This window comes from Ascaphus truei, chromosome 4, assembly GCF_040206685.1.
Source record: "Ascaphus truei isolate aAscTru1 chromosome 4, aAscTru1.hap1, whole genome shotgun sequence".
Lineage (NCBI taxonomy): Eukaryota > Metazoa > Chordata > Amphibia > Anura > Ascaphidae > Ascaphus > Ascaphus truei.
Genome location: NC_134486.1, coordinates 150,014,396 through 150,030,282, shown reverse-complemented (window position 1 = coordinate 150,030,282; position 15,887 = coordinate 150,014,396). Strand labels below are relative to the sequence as shown.

General features: G+C 51.4%; 1 protein-coding gene across 3 annotated transcripts in view; it reads right to left on the bottom strand.

Moving 5' to 3' along the window:
- The window catches only part of UST (uronyl 2-sulfotransferase), an 858,732-nt gene that overhangs the window by 89,910 nt on the left and 752,935 nt on the right, over positions 1–15,887 (bottom strand). For 2 of the 3 annotated variants that reach the window (XM_075596675.1, XM_075596673.1), the window contains one exon: positions 15,193–15,290. The exons of the other annotated variant lie outside the window; for it this stretch is intronic. In XM_075596675.1, the coding sequence (XP_075452790.1) occupies positions 15,193–15,290 (98 nt within the window). The remainder of the gene's footprint in view (positions 1–15,192; positions 15,291–15,887) is intronic. 3 annotated transcript variants of the gene reach the window in all.

Genomic DNA, 15,887 nt, shown 5'->3' with positions numbered 1-15,887 from the left:
TAAAGTGTGTCGCAGCAGTATACAAGACACTCCCGCGGGCTCATGTCTCTGATAGTCTTCTCCATCAGCCTTTGGAAGGTAGCAGGCGCCCCACATATACCTTGGGGCATACGTGTGAATTGGTAGAATCCCAAGGGGCAGACGAAAGCTGTTTTCTCTTGGTCTTCCGCAGTCATAGGCACCTGATAATACCCGGATCGGAGGTCGAGCACGCTAAACCATTGGCTTCCATTCAGCGCGTTCAGGATCTCTTCAATGCGCGGGAGGTTGTACTGATCTGGTATCGTACGATTGTTCAGGGTTCGATAGTCGACACACAGTCGCACGGACCCGTTCTTTTTCCGCACCACCACTATGGGGGATGCATAGGGTCCCCGGGACTCCGTCACAATCCCAGCGGTCTCCATGTCGTGTAGGGCATTCCTCACATCGTCCACATCACGCAGGGCAATGCGACGCGAGCGTTCTCAGAATGGAGTGGCATCGCTCAGTCGAATAGTATGTTGGGCACTGCGACTGCACCCCACATCCATCTCACTCGTGGAGAACACATGTCGTCGTTGGAGCAGCTGGGTTGCCAGCCGTTCTTTCCACTTGCTGGACAGCGCCGACTCACCGAAGTCGAAGTCCAGATCGACTAACCGTTCCTCCGCGACCGCCGCCTTCACCTGAGGCGTGGTTTCTACAGGGCTGACTGGATATATGCACCCTAACTTCTGGTCGGCATCAAATTCCATCGGGAAGGGGGAGAGATTCTGCACATACACGTGGGTTCGTAGAGGGATCTTAGCCATTCACTCCCTCACTTCAGGTAGTACTCTATATCCTCTCTGGACCTCTTCTTCTTCAGGCGTATTCTCCAGAGAGAACAGCTGGTCGCTCTCATCTCGTTCTGGATAACAACACCAGACGCCATCTTTTGCACTCCCCCTGGTAATATGGTCGTCAGTCCGCGTTGACGGTTGTAGAGATCCCCGTGGCGCTCCATGGCGTATACCCGTTTGCACTCTTCTCGTAGGACCGGATCTAAGAGAGAGGTAGCTAGCGGCAACTCGTTAGTCTCTTTCAGATATGCTCGGATCACTGCTTGTACTATATCCGCGTTGGTGCCCAAGATGATCGGGTACTTGTACTGGTCTTGGGGCTCCGGACAGACCAGGGCCGCCACCCGCATGGGGTGTCTCTTGCCGGTGTTCAGCTGGGGTATTTCTATTTCAACCTGTACAATCCCATCGATAGGGTAGTCTTCGTTGCTTAGCCTCCGTACTTTTACATGATCGGCCGCTCTCAGGGGGCAGTGTCTGAGGTGCTGGTCATAGAATGGGCGGTATATGATAGTCACTTGCGATCCCGTGTCCAGTAGTGCCGCCGCATAGATCCCTTCCAGTAACACCCGTACTATAGCTGCGGGGCCTACTTGGCTAATGGCTTCCCGGGTGTAGACATCATCCCCGGTGCTGGCGTCAGCAGGGACATCGGCGGCTCCCGGAGGGGTTTCCGGGCCCGACTCGGTAGTTTGTACTAGGCATACCATCGACCGGGCTGGGTTTCTTCTGTCGGGCGTTTTTTCTTCTGGGAAGTCCTCCCTCTCTGGGCAGTTGTAAGAGACATGGCCCTTTTCCCCGCAGTTGTAGCAAACTACTTTGCGGCGCTCCTTGTACGCAGAGGATGCCCTCTCAGGAACACGACTTTCCCTGGTAGGCGGCTTGTGAGTCGCTTCTTCCTCTGGGGCGGAAGATTTTTTACCCTTTGGGGCAGCGGGAACCGTACTTGGGGGGTATCGCAGCGGTCGGTGCAGCCCGCATCATGATAGCTATGTTGTGATCCGGTAGCGATCCCTTGAGTAACTGTTTGAGTCGGTATCGATCCGCCTCGGCCGCGGAAATTATATGTTTGTCCAGAAGAGTCCCCAGGGATAGCTGTAGATCGCAAACAAAGGCCGATAAATCCTGTCCTTCCTTTTGGCGAAGAGCTTTGAACTGAGCCATTAGTTCATCCTCGTCGTCTTTTCGGGCAAAGGACTGGATCAGCATTTCTACTAGTTCCTGGGCAGTAACTTCTCCCTTCACGCTCCGGTGAGTCCGTACCAACCGGGCGGCGGGGCCTCGGAGGCACTCGACCAGCCTTTGTTTTTTGCTGGCTTCAGAACACGACCACTCCGCGATGGCGGGGAGCGTATGTTCCCTCCAGACCTCGATACCTTCTTCTCCCGCTGGAGTCGGCAGAATCCCAGAAAAAGCTTTTAGTTTCCGGTAGTGCTGGGCTTGGGTCGAGATGGTGACAGCTTCTACTAGTTGGGAGGCGATCACATTCAAGGAAATGTCGCCACTGCTGTGTCCAGTTCCTACACCAGGCATGTTTTAAGGCCCTCCACCGGACCGTCCATCAGGAGTAGGGGAGGTGGGTGGGCTTCCTGCCCAGCTGCGGTTCCCCCTGATACCGCTCGGGGTGAAGGAGACCTTGGGGGGGCCAGTCCATTGAGGAGTACTGGCGGCCCAGTGGCTCGCGCTTGGTCCAGTGAGTGTGGGCGCGTCGTCAGGGGCCTGGGTGTCAGGATAGATCATGATATAGTCCTCTGCCGAGGGCTCGGGTAGGTTCAATACAAGAGGGACAGTCTCTGAACATATGTCATGGGTGGTGGCCATAAGGTAGGTGGTTTTTCGGCCACCGACCCCCAGTTTAAGGTCTATCAGCCGGGCAGTGGCTAGTCCCGGGCAGTCCTGTTCTTGGTTGCGTACGAGATAACCGTCCGCGTCGTTGGGTACTCCCACCACTGCAACAACGCGCCTTGGGGACACGCAGCGTGCTAAGGCCCAGTCATAGACGTCTTGCTTTGACGGCACGGACATGATGAAAAATATGAATTGGATAATTTGGAAAAAATTGGAACTGGGCACCCCAGGGCTATTTCAGCAGCGCCTCCAAATGTAACGGGATTCCCCCCCCCCCCGATCGCAGATTATACGGTGGGAGCGGAGAAACATACGGTGTTACCATAGGTGTGTGTGGTGTGTTACCTGTTGGCTCACAGGAGGGCTGAGCTTCCACCACGGGGAACCTGGGGCAATTACAATACTATGGACAACCACTTACAATAGGTGCAGCGCCTCCACCTGCGATGGCTCCCACCAGAGGGGGAGTGGTTCCTCGCAGGACAATCAATAACCACGTACAACGGAAATGATAAAGAAGAAGCAGAGGTCCCAAAATGGGGCCGGCATGCCCATAATGGCCCGTGCCTCCAGGGGTTACTTAAAGTACCTTCCTTTCCTTCCCCCCAACACGAGGCTTGGTAGATTTGCGCGCGAATCAACAAGGGGAGGGGCTAATGGGGCGGGCTATTTAAACCCTGTGCTTGCAGGAGCTACTCACTGATTCTGTTATCTTCTCTCCCTGCAGGTACCTGTGAGCGTGTTCCCCGACCGACCGCAGCATGGATCCTATCAGCACGAGGCCGACGAGCAGCATCCAGGCTCCTGCACGCGATCGCAGGACATCTCGCCCGGTGGCCCCACGGAGGCAGTGGCCCAAGCAGGGAGCACAGCAGCAGGAGCCGCAGCCCTCTCCCAGCCGGGAAAGGAAGCAGGCTGCCAGGCAGGCGAGCTCCGCCCCCCAGCCTCACTCCCAGCCCTCTCCCAGCTCCTCTCTCAGCCAGAGAGGCAGAGAAGTAGCCCGACAGGCCAGCTCCACCCCCCAGAACACAGAGAGACATAGGTAACAGGAAGTATGTGGATATATTTAAGCTGTCTGTAAAGGGGCGAGCAGAGAGGCAATGCGCGCGAGAGGCAGGCGAGAAAGGGCAGGTAGTGAGGAGTAATGCGAACTGGGTTATGGGTTTCATTGTGTTCGGGGACTGTTTCCTTTCAAAGCATCCCAAGGAATTGCATAATGTGATGAGATACATGAGTGTGATACAGAACATACATGACGAACACGGGGGGTCAGCGTGGCAGGATTATGACGAGCAGTTCAGGCATAGGTGGCAGGGGGATACACGGTTGAGTTTGGGGAAGATGGACATGGAATTGTGGATGACGTTAGTGGGACGGGAGAGGCAGGGGGGCGACGCCCCCTTTCCCAAGGGTCCAGGCGATCGGCCTGGGAGTGATTCAACAAGCAGGGGCAATAAAAGGGAGTGTTGGGCGTTTAATGATAAACACTGCAAGCTGGGGGCAGGTTGCAAGTTTAGACATATGTGTAGCTGGTGCGTGGGTAGCCACCCCGTCAAGAAGTGCTTCAAAGGCCCTGGGCAACCGCAGCCAGGGGATAGTGAGGGCGCTAACACCGATCAGCCTTAGCGGTGTGGGCCATTGGCTAGAGGGGTACCCCAACCGGGAGAAGGTGGGTTTTTCTTGGAGGAGGGTTTAGAAGGGGTTTTTTTTCACATACCAGTGGGGGGGGGGGGTGAGTTAAAGGAGATAATTGGAACATAGGGTGGGCCCATTCACATCCCCCCCTATTGCTCAGTTAATTATTTCCCCGGGTGGGAAAAAAAAAAATGCTTAAAAGGGGTACATTAGGGCCCGGCAGGCGAGTAATTAGACAATCTACTAACATGTTCTCGGTCTTCACAGCGGGGGCCCCTCGATATTTTATTAATAACTGGCGTAGGCCTTTGCAAGCGATCAGCAGCCAGGGTTTAGGGTCACAGCTTAGGGTGTGGGGTGATTCCCCAGTAAGTGGCCTTACTGGGTCCTCCGGGTGGCGGAACTGTCAGGCCAGTCATCGTAGGGACACCGTGAATACCCGAAATGGGGCTCCATCCGATGCGGATGGGCCGCCAGGTAACGGTCCCCCTGAAAACATTGTGCGGGCTGGAGGCGCCGACGCAGGCGGTCAGGCGCTGTACCCCTGGCGCCAATCTTAGGCAGCTGGGCGCTATCCTATGTGGGTAGGCCTAGGCGGCTCTGATAAGGGGGACCTAGGGGCCGTGGAGAGTGTCTCTCGCGGTGGAGAGTGTCTCTCCCAGGGAACGGTAGACGGGGGCCGTGGAGAGTGTCTCTCGCGGCGGAGAGTGTCTCTCCTGGTGGACGGTAGATTAGGACGGGTGGAGGAGGGCTCCCCCTGCCGGAAGATACCAAGAATAGGGATGACAATGAACTAAGATTATGGCTGACAGTTATTTGCAGGTATTGTTAAAACAATAAAGCTGTGACAATTTTTACTTCCACAAAACTGTGTCATCTCAGTTTGTTAGAGGGGCGTAAGTAAACCACGCAGTAGGCACACTAAGCCGTTAAGAAGAAGCAGAGGTCCCAAAATGGGGCCGGCGCGCCCATAATGGCCCGTGCCTCCAGGGGGTACTTAAAGTGCCTTCCTTTCCTTCCCCCCACCACGAGGCTTGGTAGATTTGCGTGCGAATCAACAAGGGGAGGGGCTAATGGGGTGGGCTATTTAAACCCTGCGCTTGCAAGAGCTACTCACTGATTCTGTTTTCCCACCCACCCATCCCATTGAGAATGCAATGTTGTGTTGTGTATAACCATATCTTATGAATCTGTTAGCAGATCCATCGTTACAGCTTTGGCGGAACGCGGAACTGTCAGGCCAGTCATCGTAGGGACACCGTGAATACCCGAAATGGGGCTCCATCCGATGCGGATGGGCCGCCAGGTAACGGTCCCCCTGAAAAGATTGTGCGGGCTGGAGGCGCCGACGCAGGCGGTCAGGCGCTGTACCCCTGGCACCAATCTTAGGCAGCTGGGCGCTATCCTATGCGGGTAGGCCCAGGCGGCTCTGATAAGGGGGACCTAGGGGCCGTGGAGGGTGTCTCTCGCGGTGGAGAGTGTCTCTCTCAGGGAACGGTAGACGGGGCCGTGGAGAGTGTCTCTCGCGGTGGAGAGTGTCTCTCCTGGTGGACGGTAGATTAGGGCGGGTGGAGGAGGGTTCCCCCCGCCGGAAGATACCAAGAATAGGGATGACAAAGGACTAAGATTATGGCTGACAGTTATTTGCAGGTATTGTTAAAACAGTAAAGCTGTGACCATTTTTACTTCCACAAAACTGTGTCGTCTGAGTTTGTTAGGGGGGCGTAAGTAAACCACGCAGTAGGCACACTAAACCGTTATGACTAATACCTTAACTACCATGCATAGAAGAAATACATCAACAACACATAACACATAACAACAGGTGTCCCTCGCTAAGGGCAACCTGACTACGGCGTCTCGCTGGACGCTAACCTATGCGTCACGGCGGACGCTAACCTTCCAAAGTGTGATCCCACCCCGTGTCCAGTAACCCCAACCCAATGTCTCGCACTCCCAAGTTATATACCAATGTGTGTGTGTGACTGCGCAGCCACTATGTCTGGTGATAGGCCTTGTTGGTGCACGTGAGTTTGTAGGTTACCTGCTGGGCTCCAGCCATGGGTGCTGCTATACCACTGGGGTTGGATCCGCCGGGATATCCTCCTACGCGTGGGGTGAATTCCGATGTGGATAATATCACCGCAGCTCCGCACCGTCTGTACCTTGACGAGGATCTGTCTGCTGCCGGCAGGCCGCAGTCACTGCTTGCTCGGCCTCCGTGAAGATAGTCCAGCTCTCTTTAAGGTTAGGGCTTGAGCCCAAGCCTCGTGGCGGGAAATCCAGCGTCCGCTGGATCCCTAACTAGCGAATAGCTAATGGGGCAGGGTCTCTGCCCGCTAAATGTATCAATCTCCTCTCCAGGGAGATTCTTCAGCCCTATTGCCTCCCTGGCATCACGTGGGGCGCTGTTGGGGCTCATGGGACTTGTAGTCCTCTTCAAGAGCCTTCCCTGGTAGGCTAGTGCTTCGCGGGCTTTTGTTAGCTCCCTTTTGCGCAGGCACGAGCTCCCTAGGGCTGCCTGACTGTTCCCTATCTGCTCCGGCACTCGCGCGACCCTCACTGCCTCCAGTGTCTTTCCTGCGCATGCGCGAGTGCTGTGGAATGGCGGCGCCCTAATCACCAGCTGCCGGGACCCTAGCGACGCGACCGCGGCCTTAGCAATGGCCCGATCGCGTCCCCGGCAACCGGCCATAAGCAGGGGAAGACGCGCGGCTCCCTGCTCCGGCCCCCACCCTCGGAAGCAGCCGTCGCTATCTCGGCGGTGCACGTGACCATGCTGCGCAACCAGGAGGGGGTCTCTAGGGTAAGAGGGGTGACCTGGCTACAGTATCTTTAAACCGTAGGTGACAGCCAGGTATTCAAATGGGCACAACACTCTCATGGATACATATCAGCTGAAGCATTTCACAGACTGCAGTACAAAGTTAGAAGGCGGCCATTTCGTAAGGCACACAATCAGGAGTTTGACAGATTTATAACAGGAGCACCAAATGATGGCCAGCTTAGGTAAGAATGTAGAATTATATATTGTCACATGCTTTACATATAAAAATAATAAGAAAAAAAGGTTGGAGAGTCCCCGCAGCACTCTCCCTGCCTGCCTCCCCGTGATCACGCTGTTCCTGCGCATGCGCAACTTGTAATGGCCGCCGGAGTTCCAACTGCGCATGCGCGAACTCGCGCAAGATGGCACCGCCCTGCACGGCAGCCGCCGGTCCCCACACAACTCCCGGCACTCGCCGGACACCACCGCCGCTCCCACGAGACGCGCGCACGGCGCACACACGCGCCCACACCCCTGCGACCCCGCACCCGGCTGCAGCAGACCCGGAGGAGCCCAGAGGTGGGTACAGTGATGGGGGGGGGGGGGGTCAGACACCCAAAGGGGAACCTGGCTACATCCTCCCGCTGGTAGAAATCCCCAACGACCTCGCTTGGGACAACACAACATATAACTATAACATGAGTTATATAATAAAAATGCATATTATAATATATATACAACTTAACACATCGAATTGGCTTTAAACGATGTTACACAATTCTGTCAGCATCACAATTACAGAGACCACTGCTGAGCCTCATAATGGGGTGCCCCAATTTGGTCATAGGTTACCCGGTTTGGAGGGTACCTAATTCTTTGGCTCCTGCGGAGCTGTTCTTCAGCAACTCCCTCTGAGGAGTAATAGGTACAGTCCTGAGGCTCAGCCTCTTCCCTTGAGGGGAGAAATGTCTCTGAACAGTCTCTGTTTGGTACAAAGCACGGGTTTTGTGGGTCCAAAGGCTGGTTCTCTGGAACCACCTTAGTAGACATTGACCCACAGGGCCCTTTACCCGTAGCTCCTCCGGGAGATGCCCCTTCAGTGAGAGGGTCCCTTTGAGAGGGTCCTTCCATAGGGTCTTCAGGAATTTCAGAGTTGGTATGATTATTTACAGTCTCTGGACCAATCTCTGATGAATCTGACTCACCGTTCAGCGGTGTGGCCAGTATTTCTGCCTCCTCATCTCCCATTTGTGGAATAGGGAGAAGATGATTATGGTGCCAGACCTTTACCCGACCTTCAGTGTCTTTGATATGATATACTGGGAGGCCCGGCATTTGTGACTCTACTTCGTATACACCATCTCTCCAACGGTCAACTAGCTTATGTTTTCCTGGGACTCCCAAATTGCGGAGCAACACAGCGTCCCCAGGACGAAATTCCCGATATTTAACCTTATGGTCATAACGTCTTTTGTTGTCGGCATTTAGTTTGCCCGCGGACTTCACGGCTTCTTGGTAAGCCTGTTGTAGATTGGTTTGAAGTTTTTGCACGTATTTGAAATGAGTAGCATTCTGTATCCCATCCATTGACATTCTAAGACGCACATCTACTGGCAGTCTCGCTTCTCGACCAAACATAAGGAAGTATGGGGAGAATCCAGTGGACTCGTGACGGGTACAGTTGTATGCGTGTACCAGAGCCTCCACATGTCGACTCCATTCGGTCTTCTGAGCACCTTTCAGGGTTCCTAGCATGTCCAATAGGGTTCGATTAAACCGTTCTGGCAAAGCGTCTCCTTCAGGATGGTAGTCGTCCGGGATTTAGCAATATTCAGCATTTTGAGCAATTCCCGGATCAGAGTGCTCTCGAAACCCCGTCCTTGATTGGAGTGAATGCGATTTGGGATGCCGTAGTGAATGAAGTACTTCTCCCATAGAATTTTTGCCACGGTGATGGCTTTCTGGTCTTTAGTGGGAAAGGCCTGGGCATACCGTGTGTAATGGTCCATGATGACCAGAACGTTGCATATCCCTCGGGTATCAGGCTCAATGCACAGGCAGTCCATAGACACTAGATCCATTGGGCCAGAACTTTTCAGATGACCCATGGGCGCTGCTCGAGTGGGCAGCGTCTTGCGTTGTATACACCAGGAACAGCGGCGGCAATGTTGTTCCACCGCTTCTCGCATCTTGGGCCAGAAGAAGCGGTCTCAGACCAACCCAAAGGTCTTCTCCACGTCGAGATGTCCATGCTCGTCATGTTAGGATTTTAACACCAGATGTTGCAAGTTCCGAGGTAGGACTAGTTGTCGTCTATCCGGGTGATTGTGATATTGCACCACCCTATATAGCAAGCAGTTGTTGATTTCGAACCTGCCCATCTCCAGCATTAGCAAAGCAACCATGTCTCTGGGGGCCCGTTTCAGGAAAGCCGGATTCTTTCTTTGAACAGCTTGCCAAATGATGCTGGTTACAGAATCTCTTAGTTGGTAGTCTACCAAATCCTTCCACCGGATTACTTTGTCGTGAGTTATATTCATCCCCTTTGGATCGCAGTAAGGGGCGGGATAAGCCTGCGACTGGCATCCTAAGGAATCCGCAGTTCCGAAAAGGCCACTCGATCATTGATAATGGCGGTGGTGCTACACATGGCTCGCATCCCTGGTCCTGGGATCTCTTCCCACTCATCATCATCTGGAGTAGGACTCATTCCTGATCGTTGAGATAGAGCATCAGCTCCGATGTTCAAAGGCCCCGGCTTATACTTCAAAGAGAATTTGTAATTGGATAGGGATGCCAACCATCGGTGACCTGATGCATCCAATTTAGCGGAGGTATTAATGTACGTGAGGGGATTGTTATCCGTCCTCACCTCGAACGTAACACCGTAGAGGTAATTATGGAGTTTGTCCACGATCACCCATTTGAGAGCCTGAAACTCTAACTTGTGCACCGGGTATTTTTGTTCACTAGGTGTCAGACTGCGGCTGACATTGGCCACGGGCCGAAGTCCCTCTGGGTGCTTCTGATGTAATACGGCGCCCAGTCCATTGAGACTGGCATCCACATGCAGAACGTAGGGTTGGTTTGGGGCAGCGTATGCAAGCACGGCGCTTCCATCAGGCTTTTCTTCAAATTCAGGAAGGCCCGTTCACACTCTGGCATCCACCTATCGCCGAACGGTTGAGGAGCCGAAGTTGCCTTTCGCCCCGTATCTTCGGGATATATCTTCAAAAGATTGTTGAGGGGTTTAGCTTGACTGGAGTACCCCTCCACGAAGCGACGGTAATATCCACAAAAACCCAGGAATGAGCGTAGCTCCGTGACATTCTCTGGACGAGGCCAGTTCACTACCGCATCTATTTGGCCGGATCGGTGTAAATTCCTTGGGCAGACACTATGTGCCCCACATAAGTCACTGAAGTATGACAGAAACGCCCTTGTCGATTGACAACTTCAGCCCTTCTTTACTAAGACGGTCCAACACCTTAAGTATCCGCTCTTCATGCTCTTCCAGGGTCTTCCCAAAGACAATGTCATCGTCCAGGTAAACTAGACTCTCACGAGGGTTCATGTCTCCGATAGTTTTTTCCATCAGTCGCTGGAAGGTAGCATGGGCTCCACATATGCCTTGGGGCATACGCGTAAATTGGTAGAAACCCAGGGGGCAGACGAAGGCTGTCTTTTCTTGGTCCTCTTTACTCATGGGTACCTGGTAATACCCGGACCGTAAGTCGAAAACACTAAACCATTTACTCCCGGTTAGAGCATTTAGAATTTCTTCAATACGAGGAAGGTTGTATTGGTCGGGTACCGTACGATTGTTCAAAGTTCGATAATCGACGCAAAGTCTTACGGATCCGTTCTTCTTCCTTACCACCACTATGGGTGAGGGGTAAGGACTCCTAGACTCCGTCACAATCCCGGCGGTCTCCATTTCTTGCAGAACGTTCCTTACATCGTCCACATCCCTCAGGGCGAGGCAGCGGGAGCGCTCACGGAAAGGAGTGGTGTCACTCAGTCTAATGGTGTGTTGGGTGCTGCGGCTGCAACCCACATCCATCTCACTCGTGGAAAACACCGCCCGTCGCTCATGCAGCTTGGCGGTCAGTCGATCTTTCCATCCAATTGGTAATGTTGAATCTCCGAAGTTGAAGTCCAGATCGGCTGACTGTTTACTTACTGCAGCGGTGTTCACTTGTGGCGTTGTTTCCACAGGGCAGACCAGGTATATACAGCCCAAACTTTGTCCCGCATCAACTTCCATCTGGAATGGGGAAATATTCTGGACATATACATAAGTGCGGAGAGGAATTTTAGTTGGCCATTCTCTCACTTCAGGTATTACCCGATACTCCCTCTGAGCGTCTTCCTCTGGGGTACTCTCCAGAGAGAACAGATGGTCGATCTCATCTCGATCGGGATAGCAACACCACGCGGCCATGCGATGTACTCCCCCTGGTAAAATGGTCGTCAGTCCGGCTTGATGGTTGTAGAGGTGCCCATGATGCTCTAAAGCATATACACGGTTGCATTCCTCACGCAGGACAGGATCGAGAAGTGGGTTGTCCATAGACAGTTCGTTGGTCTCTTTCAAGTATGCACTGATTACAGCTCACACTATGTCGGTATTTGTTCCCAGGATGATCGAGTACTGGCACTGCTCTTGAGGTTCAGGACACACCATGGCTTCTATATTCATGGGATGTTTCTTGCCGGTGTTCAGTTGTAGTATCTCCAGCTGGACCCTTACGATCCCCTCAATGGGATAATCTTCGTTACTTAACCCCCTCACCTTCATATGTTCCACTGACCACAAGGGACAGTGCGTGAGATGCTGATCGTAGAATTTTCGGTATATTATGGTCACCTGGGATCCGGTGTCCAGTAAGGCAGTGGCATAGACCCCTTCTAGTACAACACGCACGATAGCAGATGGGCCCACCTGACTGTAATCGTCCAGTGGTGGGACTTCATCACTGAGGCTTGGGTCTGGAGTGGCCCCGGCAGGTTCAGGAGGAGTTCCAGAGATTTCAGTCTCTGCCGTCTGTACGTGGCAGACCATGGACCGAGCTGAACTTCTTCTACTGGGAGGTTTTTGTCGGGGTATTCTTTCTCAGGACACTCCCGGGAGAAGTGGCCTCTTCGACTGCATCCATAGCAGATGACTTCACGGTGTTCAGGACGACCCGTGTACGGGGAAGATGCTCTCCCTGAACTGGACTTGGAGGCCGAGGTCTTGGGTGGGGCCTCCTCTTCCTGACTTGGAGGTCTCTTGACTTTTGGAGCAAATGCTCCCTGAGTGTCACTCTTTGGAGACTCTTTAGTCTTCTTTGAAGTATGTAACCTACTGTAGTGTAGGCCTCGTGTTCTTTTACTTCATCCATTAGCTCTTCCCATGTAGGGGGATCACCTCGCATCAGAGAACGTCTAATCATGGTCACAATATGATGAGTGGACAGGGCTCCCCGCAAAAATTGAGTGCGGCGGTACTAACTTTACGCTTACGTAGCTCCCATAAGACCGATTGAATCCTCTGTATGAAGTCAGATAGGTATTCTCCCTCTTTTTGGTAGTAAGAGTCTGATTGTAGTATTTCTCCATCAATTGTCCTAGGTCTTCTTCCTGACCGTAAGCCCGCGCAAGGGCCATCATGTTGGGCTGTAATGTCGGCATGCTGATCTTTACAAATCTTTATTGTCTTGGACGCGGGAGGTCGTAGACATTCCACTATGCGTTGCCGTTTCACCGAATCAGGGCATGTCCATTCTTCTAGAACCTGGGAGGTGTTTTCCTTCCAGACTTCAAACGCTTCTTCGCCCGTCGGGTAGGCTGGACCCCGGAGAGGATCTTTAACTTGTGATATTGCTGAGGAGGCGGGGACTCAGGTTTGGACGCCCCCAATTGCAAGATGGCAATAGCTAGCATTCGGATATCATCCCCATGTTTAGAGGAAGAGCTGGCTATACTTAAAGGCGGGCTGTAGCCAGCAAGGGCACCTCGGTCATCTTCACAATAACTTTCAGGGGTGAGGGTGACATTTGCATAGCCACCTCTTGTAAGTTCGTGCGAGAGCTGCTTGGCTCTGATTTTATAGGCATTTCAGGGTAGATAACAATACAGCAGGAACCTGTCGGTCTTGCGAGCCACAGACTGGACAGGCCCCCGTCTTTGGTTATGTCTTGCCCTATATTCACTAATACGGAGCAACACTCCTGGTCCGCATCTTTACGTCGTTCCAACATTTTTATTTTTACTGCATCCCGTATGTTTGGGTCTGCCTCAGGGCCATTTGTATCGCAGAAGAAGGGGTGTCAACAGAGACTCGGCTCACCGCGAGCGTGTGAAGAGGTGGAACTTGCATCTCTACGGCCCAGGCATACACCTCTTGGCGTGATGGTGATGGTAGCGGGGGCGACATAATTAATAACTGAGTTTGGGCACCCCAGGTCTGGATCTCAGCAGCGCCTCCAAATGTAATGGGTTTTCCCCCACCCAATCGCATATAGAGTGCATGTGAGGGGGAACCTGTATGTTACCAGGTGTGGTGCAGTACCTGTTAGGCTCACAGGAGGCCTGAGCCTCCGCTAGTGAGAGCCTGGGGTGAATCCCCTGGAACAATCTACTTTCAGCGCCTCCACCTGTGTAGGATTCTAGGAGTGTAGAATGTATCCCACACAGGACCCCCATATAGGAACCACATACACAGGAGTATAAGTATAACAGTTTACTATATGCAGAATCAACATAACACATTACACATACCTCAGCAATAATAACTGTGTCAACCTATAACACTACTACAGTAGTATACAGTATATACTACAGTATATCTAATTACTTTATACTTCTCCAATGTCCGGCACTCTACTTAAGAGTAAGTTGCCCACTCCCATCACCGTGTACCCGCACACCGGCCCACAGTATACCCCCCTAGTCCCATGGGCAGCGCTGCCACTATGTGTGAGTACTCTGTTGATGCATATAACGATACCTGCCCAGTTCGACGGCACCTGGGCTTCAAAAGATCTTCAAAAAGGATTCGCTGATCTCCTGTGCGATGTCCTAGTTTCACCAGCGCGGTGATCCATTAGGGGCAATCCCACCCTGGAGATAGTCCTGCTCTCTCTGTAGTGTAGACTTGAAGCTGTGTCCCTCACTGACAATATATCTCACTAAGGGGCAGGGTCCCTAACCTAGGGCCTGTCCCTGAAGCACAACAAGCTACAATGTGTGACTCAGGACCTCACTGGGGCCTAATATACTAAACTGTACAATGTAGAAGGTTTTTTTTATTTTTGTTTTTTTTTAATGGTCTTGACTAGCAATAAATGTGTCTTGACTAGCTCAAAGTTTTGGCCTCCCAATGGAGCTTTTTTCAAGAGCTCCAAGACCTTATTGGGAAGCTAAAACATTGAGCTAGTGAAGACACATTTATTGTACCATTTGGTGTGCCTGCTTTTCTCTCCCTCTCCCCTTTCCCTCTCTCTGTTTGTTTCTCTCTCCATCTCTCTCTCTCTCTGTGTTTGTGTGTCTCTCTCTCTCTCTGTTTGTTTGTTTCTCTCTCTCTCGATTTTAGCAAAAGCGCACTAAATGCACTTCCTGACTTGGATTTTTTTTATATTTCTATTGAAAAACTCATTAAAGACACCTAATCTTCAGAACATGTCATATGAAAATACCTTCCTTTTTAAATACAGAATTTTTCCTGTCAAAGAACATTTATTCCTCAGTACTCAAAGAATGTAGTTAATGACTTTTACCTCTGCAGCGATGATATATACACATACATACACTTCCCCAGTAGTCATCTAAAAAGTACAGTACGAGTATACAGTGTATATATATATATATATAATTTTTATTATATTACCATGGGGGTTAAAGAAATATGAGAAACAGGAACGCCCTAATCTTTTTACTCATCAATGCAAATTCAATTACTGAAACTTTCTATTAAGGTCTGAAATTATTATATGGTACTTATAACTTGTAATCAAAGTTGATATTAAACTTATTCATGGCTTCATCTCTTTTCAGACGTACATACTGTAGCATCAAGCTACTTTACACCTTCATTTATCCATCATACATACGTAGGCACGTATTTATATTCACCTGCATTTCGGGTGCTGCCCACAAAAATATGGTATAATGTAAAATAATCTGGGATTGGAACACTCTGCGTAGTTTTCAAGAATACACTCGTTAATATCCTGCAGAAGAAAAGAAAGATGGAAACAGGTTAAAATATGTTAAGGTAAATGCTTATTTATTACCTAAATAGCACCAACATATAAGCACAGATCACTAGGGATGTGATACTAAAGGGTGACTTTACTTCTACATAAGCCGAAGCATCGTTTCGGACAATTCCTATGGAAGTCAACTTTGGAGTATATAGAATTTATATAGATATACGCCCTCGGTTAAGTGAAAAATGTATTTTACCTGAGGATGGCATAACACCCTGAAACGTTGTGCTCTGTCAATCTTTTGTAAATTCAATAAATGGTCTAAAACAGGGGAGCGCAAAGTGGGGGACAAGCCCTCAAGATTTTCTGGGTGGGGCACGGCTGTTACAGAGGCCCCTCGTATCCCCGAAGGCATTTAAAATCGAGTTCCAGCGACGCGTCTCCATGGCAACCGGCGTCAAATGGCGTCACGTTGCCATGGCAACTTGACATCACATGACCCCGCTACTTCATTTGACGCCGGACCCGTAATACAGATACGCGGCACCATAAGAAATACCTTTAAAAAGCTTTCTATTTCTTAAGAAGTCATAGCGGGAGAGCTGGGCAAGTATATAA